This window comes from Sinocyclocheilus rhinocerous, unplaced genomic scaffold (assembly GCF_001515625.1).
Source record: "Sinocyclocheilus rhinocerous isolate Xijiao unplaced genomic scaffold, SAMN03320098_v1.1 scaffold1548, whole genome shotgun sequence".
Classification (NCBI taxonomy): Eukaryota; Metazoa; Chordata; class Actinopteri; order Cypriniformes; family Cyprinidae; genus Sinocyclocheilus; species Sinocyclocheilus rhinocerous.
Window position 1 is genome coordinate 546,320 of NW_015630996.1, and position 26,494 is coordinate 572,813.

At 35.1% G+C, this 26,494-nt stretch overlaps 1 protein-coding gene across 2 annotated transcripts in view; it reads right to left on the minus strand.

The window, feature by feature from the left end:
• The window catches only part of LOC107740985 (type I inositol 1,4,5-trisphosphate 5-phosphatase-like), a 32,778-nt gene extending 6,914 nt beyond the window's left edge, over positions 1-25,864 (minus strand). The window contains exons 1-15 of one of the 2 annotated variants that reach the window (XM_016553553.1): positions 25,501-25,864; positions 18,286-18,327; positions 16,352-16,452; positions 15,865-15,952; positions 13,380-13,443; positions 11,963-12,066; positions 11,391-11,443; positions 10,932-11,051; positions 9,707-9,791; positions 9,527-9,622; positions 7,209-7,283; positions 7,047-7,120; positions 6,330-6,441; positions 6,117-6,185; positions 5,927-6,002 (exon numbers count right to left, since the gene is read on the minus strand). In XM_016553553.1, coding sequence (XP_016409039.1) covers positions 5,961-6,002; positions 6,117-6,185; positions 6,330-6,441; positions 7,047-7,120; positions 7,209-7,283; positions 9,527-9,622; positions 9,707-9,791; positions 10,932-11,051; positions 11,391-11,443; positions 11,963-12,066; positions 13,380-13,443; positions 15,865-15,952; positions 16,352-16,452; positions 18,286-18,327; positions 25,501-25,560 — 1,185 coding nt within the window. In that variant the 5' untranslated portion in view covers positions 25,561-25,864 and the 3' untranslated portion in view covers positions 5,927-5,960. The remainder of the gene's footprint in view (positions 1-5,926; positions 6,003-6,116; positions 6,186-6,329; positions 6,442-7,046; positions 7,121-7,208; positions 7,284-9,526; positions 9,623-9,706; positions 9,792-10,931; positions 11,052-11,390; positions 11,444-11,962; positions 12,067-13,379; positions 13,444-15,864; positions 15,953-16,351; positions 16,453-18,285; positions 18,328-25,500) is intronic. The other variant, XM_016553554.1, reaches the window with a different exon arrangement.
• Positions 25,865-26,494: the final 630 nt, after the last annotated feature.

A 26,494-nucleotide genomic window follows, 5' to 3' on the forward strand; every position in this document is an offset into this window, starting at 1 on the left:
TTAAGAGAGTCAAGAGTGTTTTTTCAGCTTCTGCAATTTTTAGGTATGAATATGACTGTTGTACGATTTATGCTTGTGTTTAAACCTAAGAACAACCTATCATTTCAAATGGCAAATGTTCTGATCTGTCCAAGTTTCCCTTGGCCCAGCAGTCACCATTTCTCTGAAACTTTTCACCACTATCCATCTTCTGGATAGACACTATATAACAATATAGAATATATTTTTCAACAGTTCTTGGCAGATCCCATTACAATGCCTCAAACAAGTTTAATTTTTTAATAAAAAAAAAGAAAAGAAGAAAGTCAGAGACAGAAAGTAGAAATAACTTAAAAAAGGTTAACATAAAATAAGCAATGTGTCTAATTTCACAATTGCTACGAAAAAACTCTTTCACTATGTTCTACGTATGTTCACATCATTGCGAAGTAAAATAATTCCCCAAAACGAGTGCAAACATGAATGGCTACATACACATTTAACTTGGCATGCTAATAACAGTGCACATAAATCTCAAAGACTGTAGTGTTTGTGTGTATCTGTAAAATCTCAAATGCTAAATGATGAATCGATGCCGAGCGACTCCGTGGCCTCCTATTGAACCACGGTTTGAAGCGATGCCCTCGAGAACAGTAAATTATGTTGACCATACCATGAATCAACTACAACAAGTCCATTATTGACAGGTGGGCCGTACGGTTTAACCCTCGTGCGTAAATTATGCATGGGGGTGTTCAGATTATATTGAATGAATCAATACATTCAAAATCATGGCCCTGTCATATCTGGATATAATCGCTTGTAGAGGTTTGTGAATTGTTTGATTTGGATTTGAAATGAGGAACATGTTGCTGAGGACATTTAAAGGGATATTTTACTATAAAAGTGTGTCAAATTCTGATTCTTAAAGGGGCGGTTCACCAAAAAAATGCAAATTCTGTCATTCTCATCATCAAGTTGTTCTAAACCTGTATGAGTTTTTCTTTTTCATCTGTTGAGCACAAAAGAAGATATTTCGAAGAATGTTGGTAACCAAACAGTTGACGGTAGCCATTGACTTCTATAGTATGGAAAAAAATACAATGTAAGTCAATGGCTATTGTCAACCGTCAACTGTTTGTTTACCAACATCTTTCAAAACATCTTCTTTTGTGTTCAACACAAGAAAGAAGCTCATACAATAATGAGTTAATAATGACAACATTTTCATTTTTGGGTGAACTATCCCTTTAATAACATTTCTGAGCATCTGTGACTCCGCAACAATTTAGAAGGTGATTCAATAACAGTTAAGAAGCGCTATATATTTACAATTCAAAGTAATTTCATAAAGCATTGAATAAAGCAATTTACAAACCAGCATATTACCACACAAAATATGAAAATTGGTCATTATGACTAGCTTTAAATGGATTTAACGCTGGACCAACACCATTGAGAAACTATAAAACAATACCAGTTACCCAAGATTAGACACAATTAAAACAACAAAAACATCTTCGAGCGCTACGCTCCACATTAGCATTCGCATTGCACTAGTGCTCTAATTAAAAGTCTGTGGGCTTCCAGGCCAGGCCAGGCCACTCTGGGTGGGATTTCCATAATTCACAAGTGCTAATGGCTTCATAACTCGTCCCTTGCTGTCCTGTACATATTCTATCGATCCAAGAGTCTGACTAACAACCCCGCAGAGATAATGACTGAAGCTGACAGCCGTAAGTGCTGAGGCCAGTGTAAATGCAAAAACACGCGCTTATGAATCCATACTCACGCATGCAGGAAGTATAAGAACTGAAAAGCAACTAGCAGAACAGTGTTTTACCAGAACGATCGCTACAACCTATGAATGAACTGCAATGCAAAGCGATTCTGGATTCCGGATTGAAACAGAAACCGAAGCTTGTGCGTCGCAGCAGCTTGTGTTTGGATATGCTTAGCATACTTGTACTTGTATTCACATCCTTACAATGAGTACTGTAAAAGTACACCAATGGAGTTGGAATTTTAAAGCTTTGCCATAGTAATCCGCAGAGGTTTACATACTCTATGCAAAGTGTAAACCTAAAAGTCAGGAGTTGAGAGCTTTGAGAAGTGCCTTCGTGTTCTTTCTCGATTGTGTCCTATTTTGCTTTGTTCAGGTATTTCTGAAGTCACGCTGAACATACTTGAAGTCTTTGTTAAATGTATATTGTGAAACCAGAGAACACAGCTTTTAGAAATGAACAGTTCCTGTGTTTTGTGCCCACTTGAGTTTGGCAGGAGGTTTCTTTGTTTACCAACATCTTTCAAAACATCTTCTTTTGTGTTCAACACAAGAAAGAAGCTCATACAATAATGAGTTAATAATGACAACATTTTCATTTTTGGGTGAACTATCCCTTTAATAACATTTCTGAGCATCTGTGACTCCGCAACAATTTAGAAGGTGATTCAATAACAGTTAAGAAGCGCTATATATTTACAATTTAAAGTAATTTCATAAAGCATTGAATACAGCAATTTACAAACCAGCATATTACCACACAAAATTGTCATTATGACTAGCTTTAAATGGATTTAACGCTGGACCAACACCATTGAGAAACTATACAGAGCTTTTAAACGTTTTAAAACAATACCAGTTACCCAAGATTCGACACAATTAAAACAACAAAAACATCTTAGAGCGCTACGCTCCACATTAGCATTCGCATTGCACTAGTGCTCTAATTAAAAGTCTGGGGGCTTCCAGGCCAGGCCAGGCCACTCTAGGTGGGATTTCCATAATTCACAAGTGCTAATGGCTTCATAACTCGTCCCTTGCTGTCCTGTACATATTCTATCGATCCAAGAGTCTGACTAACAACCCCGCAGAGATAATGACTGAAGCTGACAGCCGTAAGTGCTGAGGCCAGTGTAAATGCAAAAACACGCGCTTATGAATCCATACTCACGCATGCAGGAAGAATAAGAACTGAAAAGCAACTAGCAGAACAGTGTTTTACCAGAACGATCGCTACAACCTATGAATGAACTGCAATGCAAAGCGATTCTGGATTCCGGATTGAAACAGAAACCGAAGCTTGTGCGTCGCAGCAGCTTGTGTTTGGATATGCTTAGCATACTTGTACTTGTATTCACATCCTTACAATGAGTACTGTAAAAGTACACCAATGGAGTTGGAATTTTAAAGCTTTGCCATAGTAATCCGCAGAGGTTTACATACTCTATGCAAAGTGTCCGCTGTGAAGAACCTTTTAAGCACCTTTATTTTTAAGAGTGTAGACATAAAATACTTTTTGAAGGCCACTGCAATGAATTACTGAGAGAAAAGGGTGATTGAAAATTATGAAAAAGTGGTAACATTCACTTCCCATTAATACACAGTATACTGAATTTTTAACCCAAAATCTTGATCTTGGTGAAATTAGTTTACAGTTTCCACTGTGTATATTCCACTAAATGAAAAACATTATTAGATTTTTTTTTTTTTTATTAGCGTAGAAAAAATGTAAACAGTGTAAATATAAGAAAAGAAATTGGTTTATGAACGTATATGAATTATGCAGAAAATTTTGCATGATAAAATGAATAATATTTGTATAATATTGCAGAGAAGCAAGTTTTCCAGGTGATGTCTCATTTTGTCTTTTGAAACATTATATTATTGTACGATACTTTATAATATAAATTCTTCTGTTTTGCATCTGTATTCAGTATTGTCCTATAATGTAGTATAAAACATTATAACAAGAGATCTGGTTCCACCCATTAAAATTCCCTAGTAAAAAAGTGTTTAAAATACATTTATTTCATACTAAGTTCAAATCTATTAACATATTTGTTGACATATCGCTTGACACTTACTGATATCAAAATTATAATTAAACTGTATTTGGAGTATCACTTGTGCACAATGCACATCTCTTAATATTAAGCCTAAAATGTCTTTTAATGTCACTATTGATGAGAATTATGTGATCTTTAGATGATATCGGTCTTTAAATGTGAGATATTTAAAGTGTACCTGAAGTATACTAGCAATAGTTCCACTTTAGCCCAATCAAATATACTTCAGTATATCTTTAGTTGGACTTCAGAACTACTTCCGCACAATTAAAGTGCATTAAGCACAAAATTAGTTGTTCCAGTTTAGCAGACTTAAAGTATACCAGTTTAGTATACTAACAGTACAATTGCTGTGCATTTTTATTAAGCACAAAAATATGTAAATGTATTTGTAGTATATTTAGCATGAAATAAATGTATTTCAAATACATTTCAGTATATTTTTTCACTAGGGTTAGGTTCATCTGGATTTTCTTGTAATTACATTCAAAGCGGTCTAAATTATTTAACTATTTTACTGAAAAATGTTAAGAAAGCAATTAAAATGTTCAATTTTAGCTGACTGAAATCTTTTACAATGTATATTGTATGGTCTTACACATATAATCTTACTAACTTATTATCAACAACAACAAAAAATCTTATTAACTCTTTTAGACCCCAATTCTCTGATTTAAGTATCTAGGAATACTAATGTCTATAATTTAAGTCTATTTGAACAGCAATAGCAGACTAAATGACAGACCAGCGGCACAAGTAAAGCCATCCAAACCCTAGACAAGCGTAACCTATAGAACACACATAAAACTGGCAGCAAAACATAATCATTGCCCTAAAAATGCCAATAGAGGACAACGATGCAGGATAGATCTGCGTCCTGTGTATCTGTAATTAATGAACACTGCTGCTTTTACAGAATTGCTTGCGTAGGCTTAAGAGACTGAGAATCCAACAGACATAGATCAGGAGACGAGCGGCGGGACGCGTCTTCAATCACGCGGCACTGAGGTGCTTCATCTCAGCTCAGCGTCACAGCAAATGAGGGCCGAGGGGCAGCTAATGGCTCCTCGGGGAAGATCAGAACAGAGCTCTTGAGTGGACAGACGGCCTTTCTGAGACTACATCCAGTAATGGGAGATGTGTACTTTGTGTAACAAATAATGTGGGCATGAACCTTTTTTCAACATGCTATGTTAAAATATATATAGTGGTGTGTGTGTGTATATATATATATATATATATATATATATATATATATCAATCACCTTTTTGCCTTCATTATTTTACTTGCCCTGCAGCTTGACAAATACATTTTAAAAAGTACAAATATTCCATGTTGACTCAATCAATATTAAAACATAAAATTACACGAATTACCTAAAAATTTATAATTTCCTATTATCAATGTTGATAATAGGAACTTGTGTGGATAATAGAAAACAGTTGTGCTGCTTCATATTTATGTGAAAACAGTGATACATTTTTTCAGGATTCTTTAATGAATAAAAAGTTCAAAAGAACAGTATTTATTTTAAACAGAAATCTTGATAAATGTAAATGTAAGAAATGGCTTTTCTGTCATTTTTGAGCAATTTAATGAAAAAAAAAAAAAAGTAATTAGACCCCAAACTAATGCCTAATACTGGTTAATATTTATGATATATCTATGATATATCTAGGCCTTTTAAAAGCTGAGAAGAACGATATTATGTTTTGATTTTTATGTTTATAATATTTTGTGTACTACATTGTCATTTATAAATATTGTGTACTACACTGTCAAGTGTTTAACAAGACTTTTTAAAGCTGCTAACCATGCATAATAATATTACAAAAATAGATCCTTTACATAAGTTAACTCTATTGGTGTTTTTTTTTTTTTTTACATTTTTAAGCTAATTCATGTAAGCAGACATGAAAATAGAATTGAATTAAATGCCAATATTATTTTATTGTATTACTTTGCCTATTAAAACCATTGTCATATTGTCCATACTGATATATATATATACTGAACAAAACATCTGATAGTTTTATGATTATAAGAAACATCTTTGTCATTTGAGATCATTATAAAAAAAAAACACAGTACAATCACATGCCTCACCCCCTGACTCTTCCAGTATTGTGTGTCAATGTGTAATTGTCTTCATTGGAAAAAACAGGAAAACCGGCTGGAGGGAAGACATTAAAGATAAACATTAATATGGCAAATAGTTAGTATAATTCACTGATTCACTCATTGTCATTTGTTTATTCATGTTGATAAAGATGGGATGTTTGATCACCTTGTGGTCTCCCATGCAGACGTTGGAGCCCAGTGTGTTATAAACAACACCACTCTCACCCTCCTCCCTCTGCAGACAACAAACAATTACTCAACTGGTTATTCATTTAATCAATCACTTGGATCTGTAATGGCGAAGAAAATATTCAGTTATGGTGTAACAAAACTTATTTAAGCTCACAATAACAGTATACAGTAATAATTGTAAACTCACCCGGTGGATGATGTCTCTGGCGCTGTGGGACATTAGGATGCGGTCGCACCATGCCGGGCATCGCGTGTTCATGTACTGTGTAGGTTTAGTGTAGTCTTCACTGTATGGATAACTGAAAACATTGACACAAGATGCACGACATGAAAATGACACTGTTTTGGAATGACAATTACAATACATTATTTTAAGACATTTGACTTCTGTAATCTGACACACTGCTTCAAAAGTTTGGGGTGGGTAAGATTTTTTAATCTCTCTGAAAGTCTCTTGTCATTTGATCAAAAAATACAGTAAAAAAGTAACATATAAATATGATTATTTACAATAACTGCTTTCTATTTGAATATATTGTAAAATATAATTTATTCTAGTGATGCAAAGCTGAATTTTCAGCATCATTACTCCAGTCTTCAGTGTCACACGATCCTTCAGAAATCATTCTAATATGCTGATTTGCTGCTAAGAAACATTTCTTATTATCATCAATGTTGAAAATGGTTGCGCTGCTTCATATTTTTGTGGAAACTGTGATGCATGTTTTCAGGATTAGTTAATGTTGTTTAAAATTATACACTTTGATCTTGCAGAAAGGTCATCTCTTTCAGGAGCTGAGAACAATATTGTGCTTTGAGTTTTATATTTAGAATATTTTGCTCTAATGAATATTGTGCACTTAACATTGTGAAGTGTTCAACAAGACTTCCTCAAGCTGCTCACCTGGGAGGAAAGTGGATCTCCTCCTCTGTGATGACGTCGTGGAATGCAGAGATCTCCTTATCGTACTTCAGCAGCTGAAAGACAGAAAAATACATAAGCACAGACTTATTGATATACTCTTGATTATATGCTATGCCTCATTTCTTAAAACAAAATTCAGACCTCTTTTCCGTCGTTTTCTCTGAATACGGCCTGGTGCAAGTAAGCAAAAAGCTTGGTCTCTATATGAAGGAGGACCTAGTGATGGAGTGATTGAAAAAAGGACAGAAAGAAAGAATGAGGTAAGGAAGAGAAAGCAATGGAACAAAACATAAACACAGGAAAGACAAAGAGGAGAAAGGAGAATGACAGAGGTTAATGCAGGGCATATAAAAACTAGCGAAGAACGGAGAGTAACTCCAACTTTGCTGGCACAAAAAATGAAGCACACGTCTGCAGGAGCGATCTAAATGCAAGCACGCATTTTCTGGACTGGCAAGAAGTCAATATCAAACCCTCCAAAAACCATAAATCTGGCTGGACAGTGTACTAGATATGTCTGAGCGCACACAAAAAGAAAATATTAATCATCTCCTGGATGCAAAATCAGAACCTTTAACCCTTTAGGCGCCAGGGATTTTTGGAAAAATGCTGGATTTTGACATCAAGATTTCAAAAGCTTGTGGCTTGAAAGGGCTTAAAGATAGAGATCTACTGTAAATTAGAAAAATGTTGGGCATGACCGAAAGTTTATGTGGGGTGTAAATATACTCATCTAATTAGCATATTATGATGTCATCAGCGGCGGCCATCTTGAATTTCATAATATTCAGGAAATATTAGATATTGAATTGATGTTTGAACTAATTTGCATGTTTTTGTTGTTTTTTTAATCTATAGTAGTAAAACGCATGTGAACAGTAGCCTACTTTTTGATCAGTTCATCAGTAATATTCAGGAAATAATAGATATTGAATGGATGTTTGAACTTATTTGCATGTTTTTTTGTCTTTTTATCCTCATTGCAAAATGATCAGAAAAGAGGAAACCAACAATAAAACAGGAGAAAGTAATAAATTATTACTATAGCTCTGACTGGATCCAAAGAGCTAGTGCTACTTCCAGCTCTATTTCTCCTACCCCTGCTGCCTCTACCTCTAGCAACAGCTCTCCTATGGACACTTGTTTGAAATGATCACTTGTTTGTGCTTTGTGAACACTCTCGCCTTGCACGGCGGCACCATTGCGCTTCAAAGATGTACCAGGAGAAGCGTGATTATTAGACGACCGATCGTCATTTCCAAAAGGCAAATATTCCCCTTCAGAGTCAGAATCGGCGAATAACATTTGCAACACATCCTCACGGTACAACTTTTTATTAGCCATTTTGCGATTTTCTCTCACAAATCTCACAATTTACTCGCACGCTATGAACTGAACTGCTTCCGCATCAATGACACGATAGCTCACTTGCTCTGCTCTTTCCTCGAACACTTTGAATAGGAACGTGACGTAATTTTGGTCTAGAATCGAAGTGCTACATGTCTGCCATCTAGTGTTAGGGAATACAAATTAGATATTACACCATATCAGGAACTACAGTCTATTTTATTAAGTATGAGGTCTTGTCGCAATTTTGCGACTTTGGCGCTTAGAGGGTTCACTGATGTTTACAAAGTCTTAGTAAAGCAAGTGTGACGGTAGATTTGCTGGTGGCTCTGTAAGAACATAATCATAAAGCATAAAAAAGTTAAAAATAAGGCTGTCAATTCACTGTAATTTACTGTATAAATATATATATATATATATATATATATATATACATTGGTGAGTGTAAGTCTCTTATACACAACAAGGTATTTATCTGATCAAAAATACAGTAAAGCAGTAATATGTGAAATTGTATAACAATTTCAAATAACTGTTTTCTGTTTTAATGTTTGCAAAGCATCATTACTCCGGTCTTCAGTGTCACATGATCCTTCAGAAATCATTCTAATATGAAGACATTTCTGATTATTATCAGTGCTGAAAACGTTCATATTTTTCATATTTAAATTTTTTTTTTCATATTTTTCGTTTAATATTTTTGTGGAAACTGTGATACTTTTTTTTCTTTTTCAAAAGAAACAATTTTTTTTTTAAATAAAAAAAACAATGTAAAGGTCTCTACTGTAACTTTTTATCAATTTATATAAATAAAAGTATTAATTTCTTTCATAAAAATGGTAGTGTACACAAGCACACTAACAAGTAATGGACTGTGTGAATAGCCTGTAAATTTCCCACAGGCAAATTGACAAACTTAACATATAAAACCAGGTTTGTAATGGCTCCTGAATGACTGAATCTTCATTTTCTGCTTTTCTCAGAAAACAAAATATATATATATGCAAATATTTGCAGTTAATTTAATTAATTAATCATCATATAATGAATAAATAAATGCATTTACATGCATTTAATACATATAATGAACTACTTTGAAAATAAATAATCACCTTGTGGTCATTGTCTTTCTCCTCACAAATGATTTTTTCTACCTCGTTGCTGCAGTCTTTTTTTACCGTCAGGATATCAGCCGACATGGAGAGGTTCTGTACACAAACAAATACCCATATGCATCTTTATATACTTTATGTGTTCAGCGGTTAGATATATCATATATCAGTCAGACCTACCTGTACTAGACTAAGTGTGTCAAGGCGGAAATTGAAATCCCCAAACAGGAAGAAGGGGAGAGGACTGTAGCTGCTATCTGATATCCTGCAAGACAAGAGAGAGAGTTAGAAATGGGACCACCAACCACATTACGCTCAATGTCTTTTCTGCTGAAAGACAAGACACAGCATTTTACTGTGATGTATTTCTGTGTGTAAGAGAATATCCAGCTGGAATTAATGTTGGCTAGAGCTCAATTCTATTCAGCTTGTGATGAGTGAACTATGATATTACAACTTAATATTATTTTCCCCACCACTGTGGCCTTGGTTTAAAGGAAAAGTTCTCCCATCTGCTCAGACCATCCAAGATGTAGATGAGTTTGCGTTTTCATCAGAACAGATTTAAAGAAATTTAGCATTACATCACTTGCTCACCAATGACTCCTCTGCAGTGAATGGGTGCCGTCAGAATGAGAGTCCAAACAGCTGATAAAAACATCACAATAATCCAAAAGTAACCCACATGACTCAGTGACATGAAAAGCTGTGTGTTTGTAAATCCACCATTAACATGTTTTTAACTTCAAACCATTGCTTCCAGCTAAAACACAAGTCCTCTATCTATAAATTTGGCTTTCTTCAGTGAAAAAAGTCGTTTTGTCTGAATCAGGTGAGAAATATACACAGATCAAGCATCATTTACAAGTCAAAACAGTTGTAAACAATTATGTCGGTGGACTTTGATGTGACAGGACAACAGACGATGGACTTTTTCAATGGAGGAAGCATTATTATGAATTATGGACTTGTATTCTGGCCAGGAGCGGCAGTTCAAACTTAATCTTTTTCTTAATGATAGGACTTGTTTCTTATAAACATGCAGTTTTTCACTCCACAATATGTTAAATGATGGACTGGAGCAGTGTGGATTACTTGTGGATTATTGAGATGTTTTTATCAGCTGTTTGGACTCTCATTCTGACGGCACCCATTCACTGTAGAGGAGTCATTGGTGAGCAAGTGATATAAGTTCTCAAAATCTGTTCTGGTCTACATCTTGGATGGCTTGAGGGTGAGTACATTTTCATGCAATTAACATTTCTGTTCTGCATTAATGAATGTCGGGATATAACATGCACGCTATTTAATTTTAATTTCATATTGTCGTTGCATTCATTGTTATTTTTATTTCTTGAATTCATTTACACAAACTCGTGTATAATAATAATTCAGAAGCACAAACCTGTTGATGACGTATCTGAGAGCTTTCTTTCGGTTTGCAGAATACACTGACGGACTAGAGTTGCAGGCTATGAGGTTGGAGGCGTCGTGAAACAGGTGAACGTTTACCAGGTCTAAACCCCTGTACACACACACACACACATAAACGCAAGACATATTATATTGGGGGAGGGGGGGTCTATCAATCCTGTCAGTCTCTGTGACTGATGCAGGCAGGACATTAGCTGACAGGATGGAGTTCAGAGGCTCCATTCATTTATCACTCAGTCTTCAGGTTCCAGTACTTCTCTATTGTACTGCTGCCACATGTCTGCAATTAATTCACTTCTGATGACACTCAATTCCACTAACACATAGCTAACACAACGTGTTTGAGGCCAAAAAACACATACACATACAGACTGTGAAGAAAATTATGAGGAACATCTCCAAAGGTGAGGAAGTGTGTGCGCAAACATACTGGTTGTGAATGAGCCACCGTGTCCTCATGTAGCCTTTTCTGGACCACTTGAACTGTAATTAAATGCACACACAATTAAATTTATAATTAAGGATGCATTCATAATGACCACATATGAGTAACAGTGCTTTTTTGGAATTGCCAATAACTATTTTAGTAATACTGTAATTTTCAAGAATAGTACAGAGGAACTTATTTGTTCTGCTTCCAGTGTTTATTTGCGTTTCAAGGTTTATGTAACAAATGCTCTATGCATTGTACATTTAAGCAATACAAGTACGAGCAAAATTAACCCTAAAAATGTATTCAAAACAGAAGTGTGTGACACATAGTGAATAGAAATAGGGCTGCCACTAATGACTATTTTTATTTCGATTAATCTATCGACAAATTAATCGATTAATCTAAACGATTAATTTCCCACAAAATGGTATTTTGCCGGTTAGTCGACGCGAGCTAAATGAAGTCGAGGATTTTTAAAAATCGAATAGTCGAATAAAATCGACGAATCGCGACAGCCCTAAATAGAAATTCACTAGATATAAAAACACTGCCACTACACACACACTTACATCAGGCCAAAAGTTCTTAGAGAATTTCTCTTTTTCTATGGTAGTCACTCCTTCCAGCGAGCCCACGTACTTGTTATGGCCTGAGACGGCTTTAAACTCCTTCACTACAAGGAGGAGGAATAAACAAACAAGACATATTGTAAGAAAAGCATGCAAATGTAAGATCAATATACTAATGTTGGAAATGTTGCGTGGCTGTAGGCTGTGAGCCCAGGATCTATGAGACACTGATTTGATAGGGCACCAAATTCATTGGTCCGCTGATCTTAATGGCTCTTCTATTAGTCCTCTTCTTGAGAGCTTATTCATGAGATGCTGTGACTAGCACAGGTGAAGGCTAGTGAAAACGCTTATGAGGTTAAATCCTGTTCTATCAGAGACTCTAACCAAATGAGTCGAAGGAGAACATTTATTTGTGTTGTATTGGGTGGAAATTTATCTCTCTGTTAATGGCAGTTAATGTATTGTTTTTCAACCTGTGAGATTATGTGTGAATTTCACTGAAATTCATAACTTTATTACAAATTTTTAAAAAATATTAAAAGAACAGATTTTGTACAAAAAAAATGTATAAATATAATCCACGTTAAATTCTTGGACTATTTAACCGACTTCACAACATAATTCCCTGTAAATAAATGAACAAATGTTTTCCGTTTCATCAAACAAACATTTGATTTAACATTTGCATAACTACTAATACTGTAATATATAATAGTAGGCTAAATAATTTTGAGAGCCAGTACTGTTTTTCAAATTATATGAATTCATCTAAATTTTGAACATTTGAATTCTAATTATTGTAAATCATCCAATGTTTTGACTTTAAATTATTCATTCACATTATTTTCAATGATGATTCTCAATAGACCATAATTCTGTCATTTTCTGTTACTTAATACTGTGTTTTTATAAGTATAAATTAAAGGCAGTACTACAGTTCTTTAATCATATATAGATAACTTGACAATTTAGATAATATACCATAATTTTTCATGTTAAAATACTAAAATATGTCAAGAAAATATTGTCACAATATTAATGGTCCCAAAAATAGGTTTATTTATTTAAATAAAAATATAATTTCCTAATTCTGTCTATGAACATCATTCAGTGTTCAAATGCTTTTGAATAAATCTCAGCTCATCCAGGTTACAATGCACGACCAGATGACCACTCTACAACTATTTTATTCTATATATTTTTGGACTATTTCATGCCCATTTATTTATTTATTTGCTAAATAGCCATGTATTAAGCAGTCATTTTGCAAAATAATCCCCAAAAGGGTGATCAGTCTGAGACTGTATTTTATTCCTTATACATTTGTTTCTTTTGATTTTACAATATGACCTGGACTTGTTCTTGACAATAATACCCTTATACTATAATACCTTATATTAGTATAAAAACTTACCATTGAAGTCATATTGTTGGATATTTTTCAGTGACTTGTGGATGAAATACATGCTTCCCAGAGCCTAAAAACAAATAAATCAATCAGTCAAGCTTAAAGTCACGCACAAAGCAGGGGTTAACGGAGATCCCTTATGTCTAAAGATCTGCTTTGATTTTGAAAGATGTTGATGATGTGCACACATCATTATCTTTAAACCCTGACTTTCAAGACACTATAACAGTCAATAATCTTTCTGAACTATCCCATGACAGACTTGCCTATAGTTTTGGTACCCAAAAAACACCTAAATATGCCAATGCGATACTCACAAACCCCAAGCACAAACACACACTTCCCGCGTCTTTTCTCACAGCACGCTGAATGGATTTAATGTACTAGCTGCTTGCTCCAGTGAGCGCACATCAATCCAGTCCCGCAGAGATCAATACGGACAGAAAATTAAAACAATCACACAGGGATTAAACACAGAGCCCTGCTGTTGGCCCAACACAAGCCCCATGCATGACAGAGAAAAATGACCTGCCGGTGAGGGATGTTTTGACATGAAGCATGCCACACTATAAACACACACACACACACAGCCATGTTTTCTTACAAATATTCATCCCAGGAGAAATATATAAATCTTGTGAGAGAAATGATGCTTTTTTAATATGACAGTGCTTTCTAGATGACCAGTCTTGAGAGACTGGAAATTACAGCAGGCACATGCACTACCCAAGTGCCACGGCTATGAAGGGACAAGAAATTACTGGGAAGGGAAACGGGGAATGAGACTGGGAAATGACTGGATCCTGACTTTTTTGAAAAAGAGGTCAAAGTTTGGATGATTAGCATTTTATATTCTAATATAAAATGTTATTATGATTAATATACTTTTTTTTTTAGCATTTTTAAATAATTTAGTATTTTAATTGTATTATAATAGATGCATTGCCAGTGACACTTTTTTGTTTTTGGAAGACTTTCAAAAACATAAAATGGATTATCCATAATATTTATACAATAATGTTCAAAAGTTTGGGGGGAGTACAGCATTTTTTTTTTTTTAATTTTATTTTAGTGTTTTTGTCAAAAAGTTCTATTTCAAATAAATGCTTTTCTTTAACATTGACAATAATAAGAAATGTTTCTTGAGCAGCAAATCAGCATATTAGAATGATTTCTGAAGATGATACTAAAGGCTGGAGTAATGATGCTGAAAATTCAGCTTTGCATCAAAAGAATACATTACATTTTAAAGTATATTAAAATAGAAAAATACTGCATTTTTTATCAAATGAAAACAGACTTTTTCAAATGTTAAAAAATCTTACTGACCCCAAACTACAGAACTGTAATGTATATTTTTTGTTAGTCCATGAACGAAGACAACTGATTTTAAATTACATACTTCCAGAACTAAAAGCCAATATACTGTATTGCAGTAAAGTATCATTAAATACTGTTGACAAGGATCTACTATATCTGAAATACCACTGGGGCATGGGAAAACGAGTCTCTTTGATAGCCAAAACAAATTACTGTGTGATGGCATAAAATAAACTAATCTTGCTAAAATTTTGCAACTTTTTATAATGAAAGTCCTCATTGCAGTGCATGAACTCACACACTTTTTTTCTAACACACACACACGCACACACACATGACTTAAGAGGTCTTTGTATTTTTTTTTTAAACGATGTCTAAATTTAAGAATTGGCTTACTCAAGAGGTCTTTGTATTTTTGTTTAGAAACGATGTCTACATTTTTTGAAAGTTTTTGTTGTTTTAGAATTTCTGTTTGCAGGTTTAAATTAAGATTCTGAAACCTCATTTTCAATATGGTCTTTCACAGATTTTAAGACCCCAGTGTGTTTTATTTTGCAAAACTGAATATTTTAAGATCTGTTGTAGCACTTTGACCAGTTAAAATCAGCTCAAGTGTGATGAAATTATGAGTTTGATTTGTTCACAAATTGGACTGATCCATTGATCTCACTGATTCAATGATCTGATTGCAGCAGCTAACAGCTCACTGGGGGAACAATTATACATTTTAAAACAAATTCAACTGCAGTCTGTTACTCACACAAAACTATTGCATGGCTTCAGAAGACTTTCAATATAGTGCACAACTTGTATAATTACTGTTACTGTGCTTTTTTAAATTTTTTTGACATTGAAAGCCCCTGTCCTCATTCACTTTTGTAAAAAAAAAAAAGTTTTTATTTTAGGTGGATGGACTATTCATTTAACTTTGAAGCACTGCTGTGATTATAGATAAGAGTAGCACTACAATAACAGGAAGGTGAGTGAGGTGAGTACTGGCAGAGTTCAAAATGGTTATATAGCTCCACCTAGTGGACATTCAAACTAACCACAACTCAGGTGGTGCAAGATTAAGAGATTGCATGACTTTAGATGTGTTTCCTTTTAATTAAATCACTAAGGAACCAAGTGAAATCATCTTGCGAGATACTGCAACAGCCACATCACTCACCGTGAAACTGTCAACAGCCCTGAAATTACTGTCTACATAGACACAGACTCTGTCGAAGTCATCCATCTCAGAGCTGGACTCTATGGTCCTATAAAAAAAGGATAAAAACAATATAATTCTTGCACATACATATATATGTGTGTGTGTGTATATACACTACCGGTCAAAAGTTTGGGATCAGTAAGACTTGTAATGTTTTTTAAAGAAGTCTCTTATGCTCATCAAGGCTGCATTTATTTTATCAAAAATACAGAAAAAACAAACTGACCCTTATGACTGGTTTTGTGGTCCAGGGTCACATATAAAAACAATAAACACTGTAATTTGTTAACATTCTGTATGTTATCCATGTAAATATTATGGTATACAAACACGGTAATCAGTGGTTTGCTACTATCTGATACTGACACTGTACAGTACCATGGCACTGCTACAGTACTTTTAATAAGGTTACTAGTGTGTAGTCCAGAATTTGCAATATTCTCACCAGAAAAAGTTCTCTGCGTGGCCCATGTTCACCATATAGTCCTTTCCACCAACTTCCTGAAAGTGCAGGGCGACGAAGCGTGGCTTATGCATGTGCACCATCTAAGGAGATATGATTTACATAAGGCAATTCATTATTTTCCAGTGTGTTTATCCACTGTTGCACCTCTAAATTCATTAAAGGATCATATCCTGAGGATCATATAAGAACACTGATTTCAAATAAAAAACATACTGTAATTAGCAGAACTCAAATTCATATTTTTTTAAAAACTGAGCAGCAAAACGGTTTCATTCCAAACTTCCACTTCCAATTTTTTGACATCAGAAGAATGAATCAACACATGACCTTCCACATTTACAGTGATGTCAATGATACCTTTTCTGTCTTCAGAAACTTGTCTATAGAAGGAAGCAAGATAGATAATATCACTACTAACCATTAGAGTATTGTGGGTAGCTATATGGTCAACACTGTGTTGTTCGTGTCAGTTTCATCTTAACAGTTTGCACCACACACTTCACCATGGATTTTTTTTTTTTGCACAGCTTAACAAAAAGTCTGTTATTTAAAAATGGATCGGCACAAAAACAAGATCCATATGCAAAATCACAAGCACAGACATCTTAAAGACAGCATACAAAGCACAGACATCTTAAAGACACAGGTCAAAAAAATGCCCCATTTAGAGCATTTTGTTGTTTAAAAAAAAGCCTAAAGCTGCAGTGACTATAGTGATATTTCAGCTAAATAAAAAAAATTGTCCATTGTTAACAGTGTAGCAATGAAACACAGAAGTCACTTTCAAACCAAGCAGCTTTCAACTGCCCAGTGCGGCAAATTCATGTGAACAACTTGAATATGAGCGTCATCTGGATGGGGAACTTATTTGCCCTCATGTGAAACTCCTAAGTGCATGGATTCCTAGAAATGACTGGATTTCAACCGGGTTTGCAAAAAGGTTTAAAACTGTTCATGGTCGATGTCGATGACCTCGTGGGCAGCGCGCCGACATACAGCGCCATTGCGCTTCGGGTGTCACAAGTTCGAGTCCCGGCTCGCGGACCTTTCCCAATCCCATCCCCCTCTCTCTCACCCACTTCACTTCCTGTCGACCTATACTGTCCTATCTAAATAAAGGCATACAACGCCATAAATAAACCTTAAAAAAAAAAAAAAATGTTCATGGTTCACTTTGATTTTTTCAGACAGTTCACTCATGCAGAGGATTGTCTGCAGTGGGTTCTCACACTGAAATAGTAAATGTCTTCTATTGACGAAGCAGTTATTTATTGTGTGTGCAGCTTGTGAATGACTCTAAAGATGATTTATATCCATTTATAATACTTTTTTGGATGTAAAAATTTTTACATCCAAAAAATTTAAAAAAAATTTTTTGGGGGGGGGGGCTGTGCCTCAGTACTGATAAAAGACTATAAATGCCCCTGGACAATGTATTTTGATATTTTATTTTAACAACATTTACAGCGTCATGCCCATTTAGAGCCAGCGGGATTTCAAATACAATTACCTGAGATGGCAATTAAATGTAAAAGTGGCAACAGAGATTGTGTACACATTACATCTAGCAGGAAAATCATCAAATCTGTGATTCAACTTCCGTGTGCTCACAGCATGATAACAGCAGATAACATAACATGGTTTTATGGTGCACAAAAGACAGGTTGTATAAATAAGACAAACACCTTTAGTTTACAGTGTCTGTTTAGCAGAGTAAAGTTCACTCTGCAAAGGTGTGTGTGTTTTTTAGCAGGTTTGAACAGATGAAGAGCTCTGACAATGTCTGTGTGACCATTAGAACAGTAAAGAGCATGTTTAAAAAAAACCGCTTTTCTACAACGCTACATTGAGCATTGTTTGAATGTGTTTGAATTGTGTTTGAATGAAGGACACGTGAAATGCATCAAACTCACCATGAAGAACTCTCGCAGCCAGTCTCCTTCAATCTCACCCACCTGAGGACAACAACCAGATTTCCCTGTTAGGCCACTTTTATAATACTAACAACATGGTCAGATTAACCTCTGCTGTGAGCTTTAAACTGCAGTGCGGATTAGATTTACTGGATAAAGGATTTCCGCAGCACATTCAGTAACTGAGTGCTTTCAATTGCGACATTACAGGCAATTTTGCCACTGAAGGTCTGTATCAAACCATTTAAAGGCATCATGATTATGTCCAATAATAACAAGTGCTTTCATCATGATTACTTCCATCTTAAATGGATAAAAAGTTATCTAAACTAGACAGACATATTGACAGCACACAGTATAATAATAGTTATACAGCACAGATTGTACACTAGAGGTGTGTTTTGCACTTTGCACATTTAGTTTGTATTTCACAGTTGAAATTGAAATGATAATAAAACAATTATGCATCTGTATATGTGATATTTATCATGAAGAGTCTAAACGTCATCCATCCATGAGGTGAAAGTACAATACATCCCTTCTACTTTTATACTATTGCCAAACTACACAAGAGAAAAAAAAAAAGATTTACACAGTATAGTGTCAAACATATTACTAAGATGACGGTATATGCAGTCAACATATGCTGCAGACAGACCAGATGTCTAACTACATCTTTAAATTAGGCTATTGTGTGTTTGAAAAGATGAACAAAGATACGAAAGAAAAGAATCAACATAAAAAACTGAATGAATAATATATGAAAAACTGAAAGTAAAATGCATTTAAAGCAAATGTGTGCATGTGTGTGGTGGAAAACATTGATCAAATGTTTGAAAAACCATTATTTGAAGAAACAGGTTTCAAACACAGTCACATCTGATACTTTAGATATCGTTAACAAGTAAAACATAAAACATTAAATATTGAAGCCAGTTTCCACCATGCTGAATAAAAAAATAAGACAAGGTAATTGTGACTCCCAATTCTGTCTCTCTCTGTTTTCCTCAGAATTTGGCTTTATAACTCTTTAAGGCTTGATAAGTTTATATCTTACAATTCTGAGAAAAGAAGTCAGAATTGCCAGAAAAAAAGTCAGAATCGCGAGATAAATATTTGCAATAACTTTTTTCTTCTTTTTTTTTTTTCAGTGGCGGAAACAGACTTCCAAACATAAATCTTAAACACAAACCTAAAATTATTAAACCTAAAAATAAAGAAGGGTCAATGAAATGTATAGGGGAAAAACACAGCAAAAAATAAAATAAAATAAAAATATTTGAAACAGTATCATAATATGTTGCAGGTTCAATTTTAAAGAGGTCATATGATGCGATTTCAATTTTTCCTTTCTCTTTGGAGTGTTACAAGCTCTTGGTGCATAAAGAAGATCTGTAAAGTTGCAAAGACTAAAGTCTCAAATCCAAAGAGATATTCTTTATAAAAGTTAAGAACTTAGCATTTAATCAAGTGGAAGAGACTGGACTGATTTATAGGCTTAAATTTTAGCATATTGCCCCGGCTGAGTTGCTCAAACAAACAGCCGATCAATGTTTTCTCTATAGTTAGAGAAATTTAGAGAAATAATTTTTTATAAAGACATTCAAAAGGGTGTTTCTTGACCAGACTAAGATGAAGACTGGACCAAACTTTCTGCTGATAGTCAAAAATGTGATTAGAGACTAGTTTGAGGGAGTATCCAGTGAATGGAGCAGTGCCTGTGTATATTTGCATCTGAAGATCTGTGCCCTGCCGCTGCAGGTCATGCATTGCCCAAATGCCTGCCATTTGAGTGAGTAGGCAAAATGAATTAAAAGCCAGCTAGCATGTAGCTCTAGAATGTGATATGGGTTCAGGAAGGAGCTTAGATATTTCAGTTATGAGAGTGGAGAATGAGAACAAGGTTCTATGACATGTTCTATGATGTGTAATATCTTTCACAGCTATTTCAAGCAGTCCCTTGGGAAAAAGAAGTATACTTTAGAATACTTTTTTTTAAAAGTATTTATTATGGAAATAATATACTTTAAAATAATATACTTAAGTGTGAACTGAATGCAATGTTTTCAGACATGCACTTAACCTTATGTTGTATTATCGGCATTTAAGTTGAAATTTATATTAAATGCAGCTAAACTTAGTTAAACTTGCTTTTTATATGTAATTCTATTGTCTTTGAAATATGGTACTGCTGAATAGAAGCATTTATGCTAAACTAATGTTTAATTACACATTTATAATAATGAACTTATATTTTAGTACATTTAAAATAAATTAACTTTAAATGTAATATTGAATAATATTGACTACAGTTAAAGCAGCACTAAGTAACTTTTGTCGCTCTAGCGGTTTAAGATGAATTCATGATGTACTCGCTCATTATATACACTTAGCAAATTTTTAACACAGAAAAAGTTACATAGTGCTGCTTTAAAATAACAAAGTACTTTACATTAGTCAACACATTAAAGTAAGTGTACTTCTTTAAAGCATGAGAAAACATTAAAACTTTTTTATATAAAAACTTTTTGAAAGTGCACTTAAGTGTGTTAACACGAACACTACATTTTAGAGTTCACTACACTACAAGTGCACATTTAATACTACTAAGCACACTTCTTTTTCACAAGGGTTCCGAATGGAACATGGACTTTTTCCACATTCTTTGGTAAAAATCTATAAAACGCTATAACTTGTGAATTAATTTTGTCATTTTTTTTTTTACTGCATTCATTATTGGTAGTTTAAAGTATCATGGCCAAATATTTAATCAATACATAAGAAGCTTTTGTGACTAAAGAACGGTCCAGTTCTGTGTGAAACTGCAGATTCATCAATAATGCCGGGCATAAATAATGAAGACTATAACTATAAGTATAGCATGTAGAAAAATAAAATAAACAGTAAAAAAAAAATCAGCCACAGAATGACTAAATGTTACACAACATATTCAAAGATATCTCTAGCCACTTCCTAATAATGCTGGTTGCTACAAAACAGACCGGTTTTATCAGTGTCACAGATGTGTGCCCCTGTGGTCTGCTATACTATAACCACAAGTGTAAAATTGACTTCACTCCTTCTGTCGACTCGACGCAGAGCAGTAAGGACAGAACTGTGATAAAGAGCAGACCACTGCCGGTCTGTCTGCAGGCTGCTGAAACACTGCTGTACATATTGCTCTGCTTCTTTTGTTTTTGTGTCTCTTTCATGCTATAACCACTTAAAAAGTGCAAACACTGACCACTCCCTTCACAGCCCATCAAGCAAGCGGTGAAACCAGGTCAAGAGAATTCGACTGCACGGGCCTAGATCAGGGCCTAGAATAGAATTGCATCTGATGCAATTTACAGTGTTACTTTGATCTTGTAAAGACCTTTTATGGACTGTCACTCACATGCCTTCTATCTTTGTGTTCTTAGTTCCACTGAATTTGAAGGGTGGGGAGGCCAGTGGAAACTTCCTTCATCTCATCTCTCAAGAGGATTTCCCAAATTTGCAATACATCATTTCCTGTTGCCAGCTCCAGCCCGTGCTAACATTCGACTTAAAATAGCACACAAGAACTAAGTTAATTGACTTGGAGTGCTTTTAAACGGCAGGTAAACACTGCAGTGTCTTACAGGGGACACTGACGCGGGGGACAAGATATTTTTAACCAGCTCTGATGAAGTGCTGATAAATCAGACACGCTTGCACCTGGGCATTCGGTTATAACTGCATGACTGTATGATTTGATCTAACACGCATGCAATGTCAAAAACAAACAGTCTTTGCGAAACACTCGGTGCATTACAAAAACGTGTTGACAGAAATGTCTTTAGCCTGAAGCATACTTCACGCAAGAATGCGAGAACAGAATTGTTGCGATTCAAGTAAGCTGTCATAAATGTATTGACTTTTACTCGTTCGGCGGGATTCTCATGATCTGCCATGACAGAACAAGAAAATACAAGATAATTTATGCAAAGAAGCTATAGCATACTTTAAGTGCCCTAGGAATTGCAGTCATACATTTTCAAGGCCAAATGTGATAACTTCATAGTTATGAGATCTAATATGCAGGCTATTTTTGTGTGAATAATAAAATAAAACATCAAGAGATGTTATACAAAATAAAAAATTAGAATTTATATTCCGCATAAACAAAATGACGCTTATTTTTAGCAACATGAAGAGTTTTTATTTTGTACTGTGGCATTACCATTTCACTGTAATACATAAAAAATTGTATATACTTGGGGGGGGGGGCTGTGTCAAAAATGTGCTTTCATTGCCATGAAACGGAAATTTTAAAAATAATAAAATAAAACATCAAGAGATGTTATACAAAATAAAAAATTAGAATTTATATTCCGCATAAACAAAATGACGCTTATTTTTAGCAACATGAAGAGTTTTTATTTTGTACTGTGGCATTACCATTTCACTGTAATACATAAAAAATTGTATATACTTGGGGGGGGGGCTGTGTCCAAAAATGTGCTTTCATTGCCATGAAACGGAAATTTTAAAATATATTAATTTTTTTATTTTGACTTTGGGGCGAATCACCGGGCCTCAGTGGTTCACAGAAACCATTAGCACTGGACTCATTATGCTTTTAGGAAATGCAGGCCAGGACATTTCAACATTTTCTGTGAGATACACACCCCAAATGTTATCGCCTCATTAAACATGATGAATCATAGCAAAACACTCTAAACTCAAGGATGTTTCAAAACTTGACAGGTCTGGTAAACCCTTCTTGTGGATAGGAAAAATGTAACCATTTTTGGAAGTCTGCTACAACATTTATACCGACCTATTCAAAGAAGAAGCGAGGAAGGGTTGAAGTCCTTTGGGAAATGATATTCATCTGTTTACAGTCACAATGGACTGTGACATGTGCTTTTTCTCAGCCAAACATGGCCGGAGGAAACTGGGTACGGGGCCAAATTTCCACTTGTAGCTTCGGTCCTCCATACGCACAATGAAGCCAATGCTCTAACAAATACGACTAAACCGCAACTCCGGAAAATCTGGACTGAACATGCACAGTATGAGGGAAAATTAACTCCACAGCAAGATTTTAACTAGATTTTTATTTTCTGAATAAAATGTGAGTGTAAAAAAAACAGTGCTCTAGGGTGTTGTATGAGATTTCCTTGCATTCAGACAATGCTTGTGCTCTCCTTCAGTGTAAACGTGTAGCATTTTTTAGTGTTTTATCATCCGGAAATGCGATCATTTAGAAATGTAGCACAATCCTTTACTCTGGTATCAAACATGCCATTAGCACAAGTAGCGGACAAACTACGTAAGTTAAAAAACTGATGAACAAACTGAGCTAAATCCAATGTAAAAGTCTCAAACTGTTGCGTGACATACTATTGAAAAAAATATCAATCAGTCTACTGCGTATGGTTTTCCCAGTATATCACAGTCACCTGCTGCTAGCATTAAACTCAATGTTTTTTCACCAAAATGTTCACTGTCCATTTAAGTTAGTGGGCAGTTTTCATGTTTTAAAGGTATCATGGTTCCCTAAAAATCGACTCATGTAGAAAGCAATTCAATAGAGACTAGTATTAACTAACACTGACTAGTTTCATGAGAATCCAAATTCCAATAGTGACTAGTCTACATATATGGACTCTAATGAAACAAGTCACTAGGAGCCTACTTAATCATTACTTACACTAAAATAAAAACTAGTACATAATAAATAATAAGTAATGATGAAACAGAAAAAGATACTAAAAATACAAGAAACATAAAAATGGGTAGCTCTAGCAATTTTGAAAAATGTATAAACAGCTTGCCATGAAGTTTTAGTGATTGTGTTGGGTTTTTGTCATTTTTATAGTATATAGTATATATTTAGTCTTTATTAATTTTTTATTTCAGGTTTAGCTTTAGTTATTTTAGTACATCACAATTCAATTAGTTTTGATTTTAGTAAACTCACAATTTAAACTAAATAAAAATGAGAAATGCTGCCTTTGCAACTAGTTTTTAAAAAAGTTTACTTTTTAAATATATTTTAGGTAAACGTTGTTTTTGATGGTTTTATAGTAACAGTAACATTAGGCTACTATTCACAAGCACATGTGTATTTGTTTTTCTCACAAGTATGGACTAACGTTCTCTTATTGTCTTATTCTAGATGTCCATAACAAAAACGTGTTTGGTTTCAGCTTCAGTAACTAAAAACCCTGCTGCCAACATTAGGCTACTATTCACAAGTAGGCAACATATGTTTTTGTTTTTCTCTTCAGTATAAACTAACATTATCCAGTCTTATTTTAGATGCCCATAATAACTGCAGGACAGAGTGTTTAGCAGTACAGTGCAGCAGCAGCTCAGCTCCCCAGTTTCGCGGTAGCGCTTTGAAAAATCTCACAACTGTCTGTCACTCTGTCAGTTTCCTGTTTTATTTGAATACACACTCAGGCCGGTGGCGCGGTGTGTGATAGGTCCTTAGACCTGTGGGGAGGTGCTGTCAGAGAGCACACGGTGAATGGGAGACGAGATCACTCTAGACTGGGGACTCGAGTGCGAGAAAGGCCCAGTGGAGCGAAGAAAACCTGAAGTGTGTTTCACTGCAGCACCGTGCTTCAGTATGGAGGAACCGCACCAGGTGGTCCATCTCTATCACTGAGCAGAGAGAAGCGTCGGTGCCGCTCGCGCAGGACGCGTTCTTGCGTTCGAAAACAGCGAGACGCAGCGTAACGGAACGGAGACGCGTTTTAAAAGTCGAACTCCTTTTAACTCGCTACGAAACGCACAACGCTGAAAAATCAGTCTAGCGGGTGTTTACATTAAAATAATACTAATAGGCTACTTAATAAAACAGCGCAGAAAGACGCAAGAAGCCGTCCCTTGTGAACGGCATCTTACAATATAACAACGGCTGAGTTATAAAATAATACAGGCTGAAATGTACAGACTGAAATAATTAAACGCGCTTTTCGGAGCGGTTTAAAGCGTCAGCTATTCGGGAGGGTGTTTTGGCCTACCTTTATTCATGTAACGACTGTTTTTAAGAACACCTAAGAAACACAGGTAAGTTAGGGCTCAGCAGCAGGTTAACTAACGTAAACCAGTCGCGTTCAGTTGCAAAAGAAGCAGTTGTGAAATAACGAAAGCCAAAATAATTCGCTGCGTCGACTCATTTACACTGCGCATATTTGAGCTGGAAAATGATAAGGGATTTAAACAGAGGCGACTTACATTGTCAAACAGTGATCCAACGTTTGCAGTGACTAGCAAGACGTTCGTGTGCATCTCCATGATAAGAAGCCAGCTGGAGAAAAGTCTAATCTAAAGAAGGAAATCCCACTCGCAGCTTTTTGGTGGAAGAATAACAAAAGGCTTACAGATACATTTAGAAAAGTCTAGCTATCTCGCCCTGAAGACAGAGCCCACGAGAGCGACGCTCGCATCTCCAGTCCTGCTGTCATGAGGAAAGAGCTCCACGGTCTTCAGTTGCTCGGCGGTGAACACGGAGGGATTTCTCCTCCTGTCTGCATGGTAATTGGACTAGGTTTCTAAGCTGAATTAAGCCAGTGTCGACGCATCTGCAGCCTCGGAGTTCCTGCCGTGGTAATAATATTACCCAAATTTGATTAGTAATGCGTTATATTACTGCGTTACAGCAAAAAGTAATATACTACTGTAATATTATTACTTTTGTAATGCGTTACTCCCAACACTGGTACTATATATATATATATATACACACACACACTCACTCTCACACACACACACAGTAAAATGCTTCAGCATAGCAATTTAAGTTAACTAATTTTAATTTCTTAATTTTAAAATATTATTTATCGTGCAATAATGTTTTCATTATTATTTGATATTCTCTTAAAACCTAGCCTGTTTCCAGGTTTAAAAGATTTGTATTGTTTGTGCATCTGTAGAAAAAAAATGCATTATAGGCCTGGGTGATAAAACGGTATCGATATTTATCGACGGTACACCTTCGATAACGATATTTAAAAAATTCGATATAGTGCACGATATAGGCACGTGCAATGAGTGGAGCAGACAGCACACACAAACACGAACATGAGTGCTGTGCCTGCCTGTGATGAGGAGATTGTGAGTAAAGAATTAATATTAAGAGATGCGAGATGCGGTGATGATGATGTAAGTGACGTTGCATTTTAATGTTTTGTTAGTCTAGCCCACGAGAGAGACAGTTGCTGCGTTATTC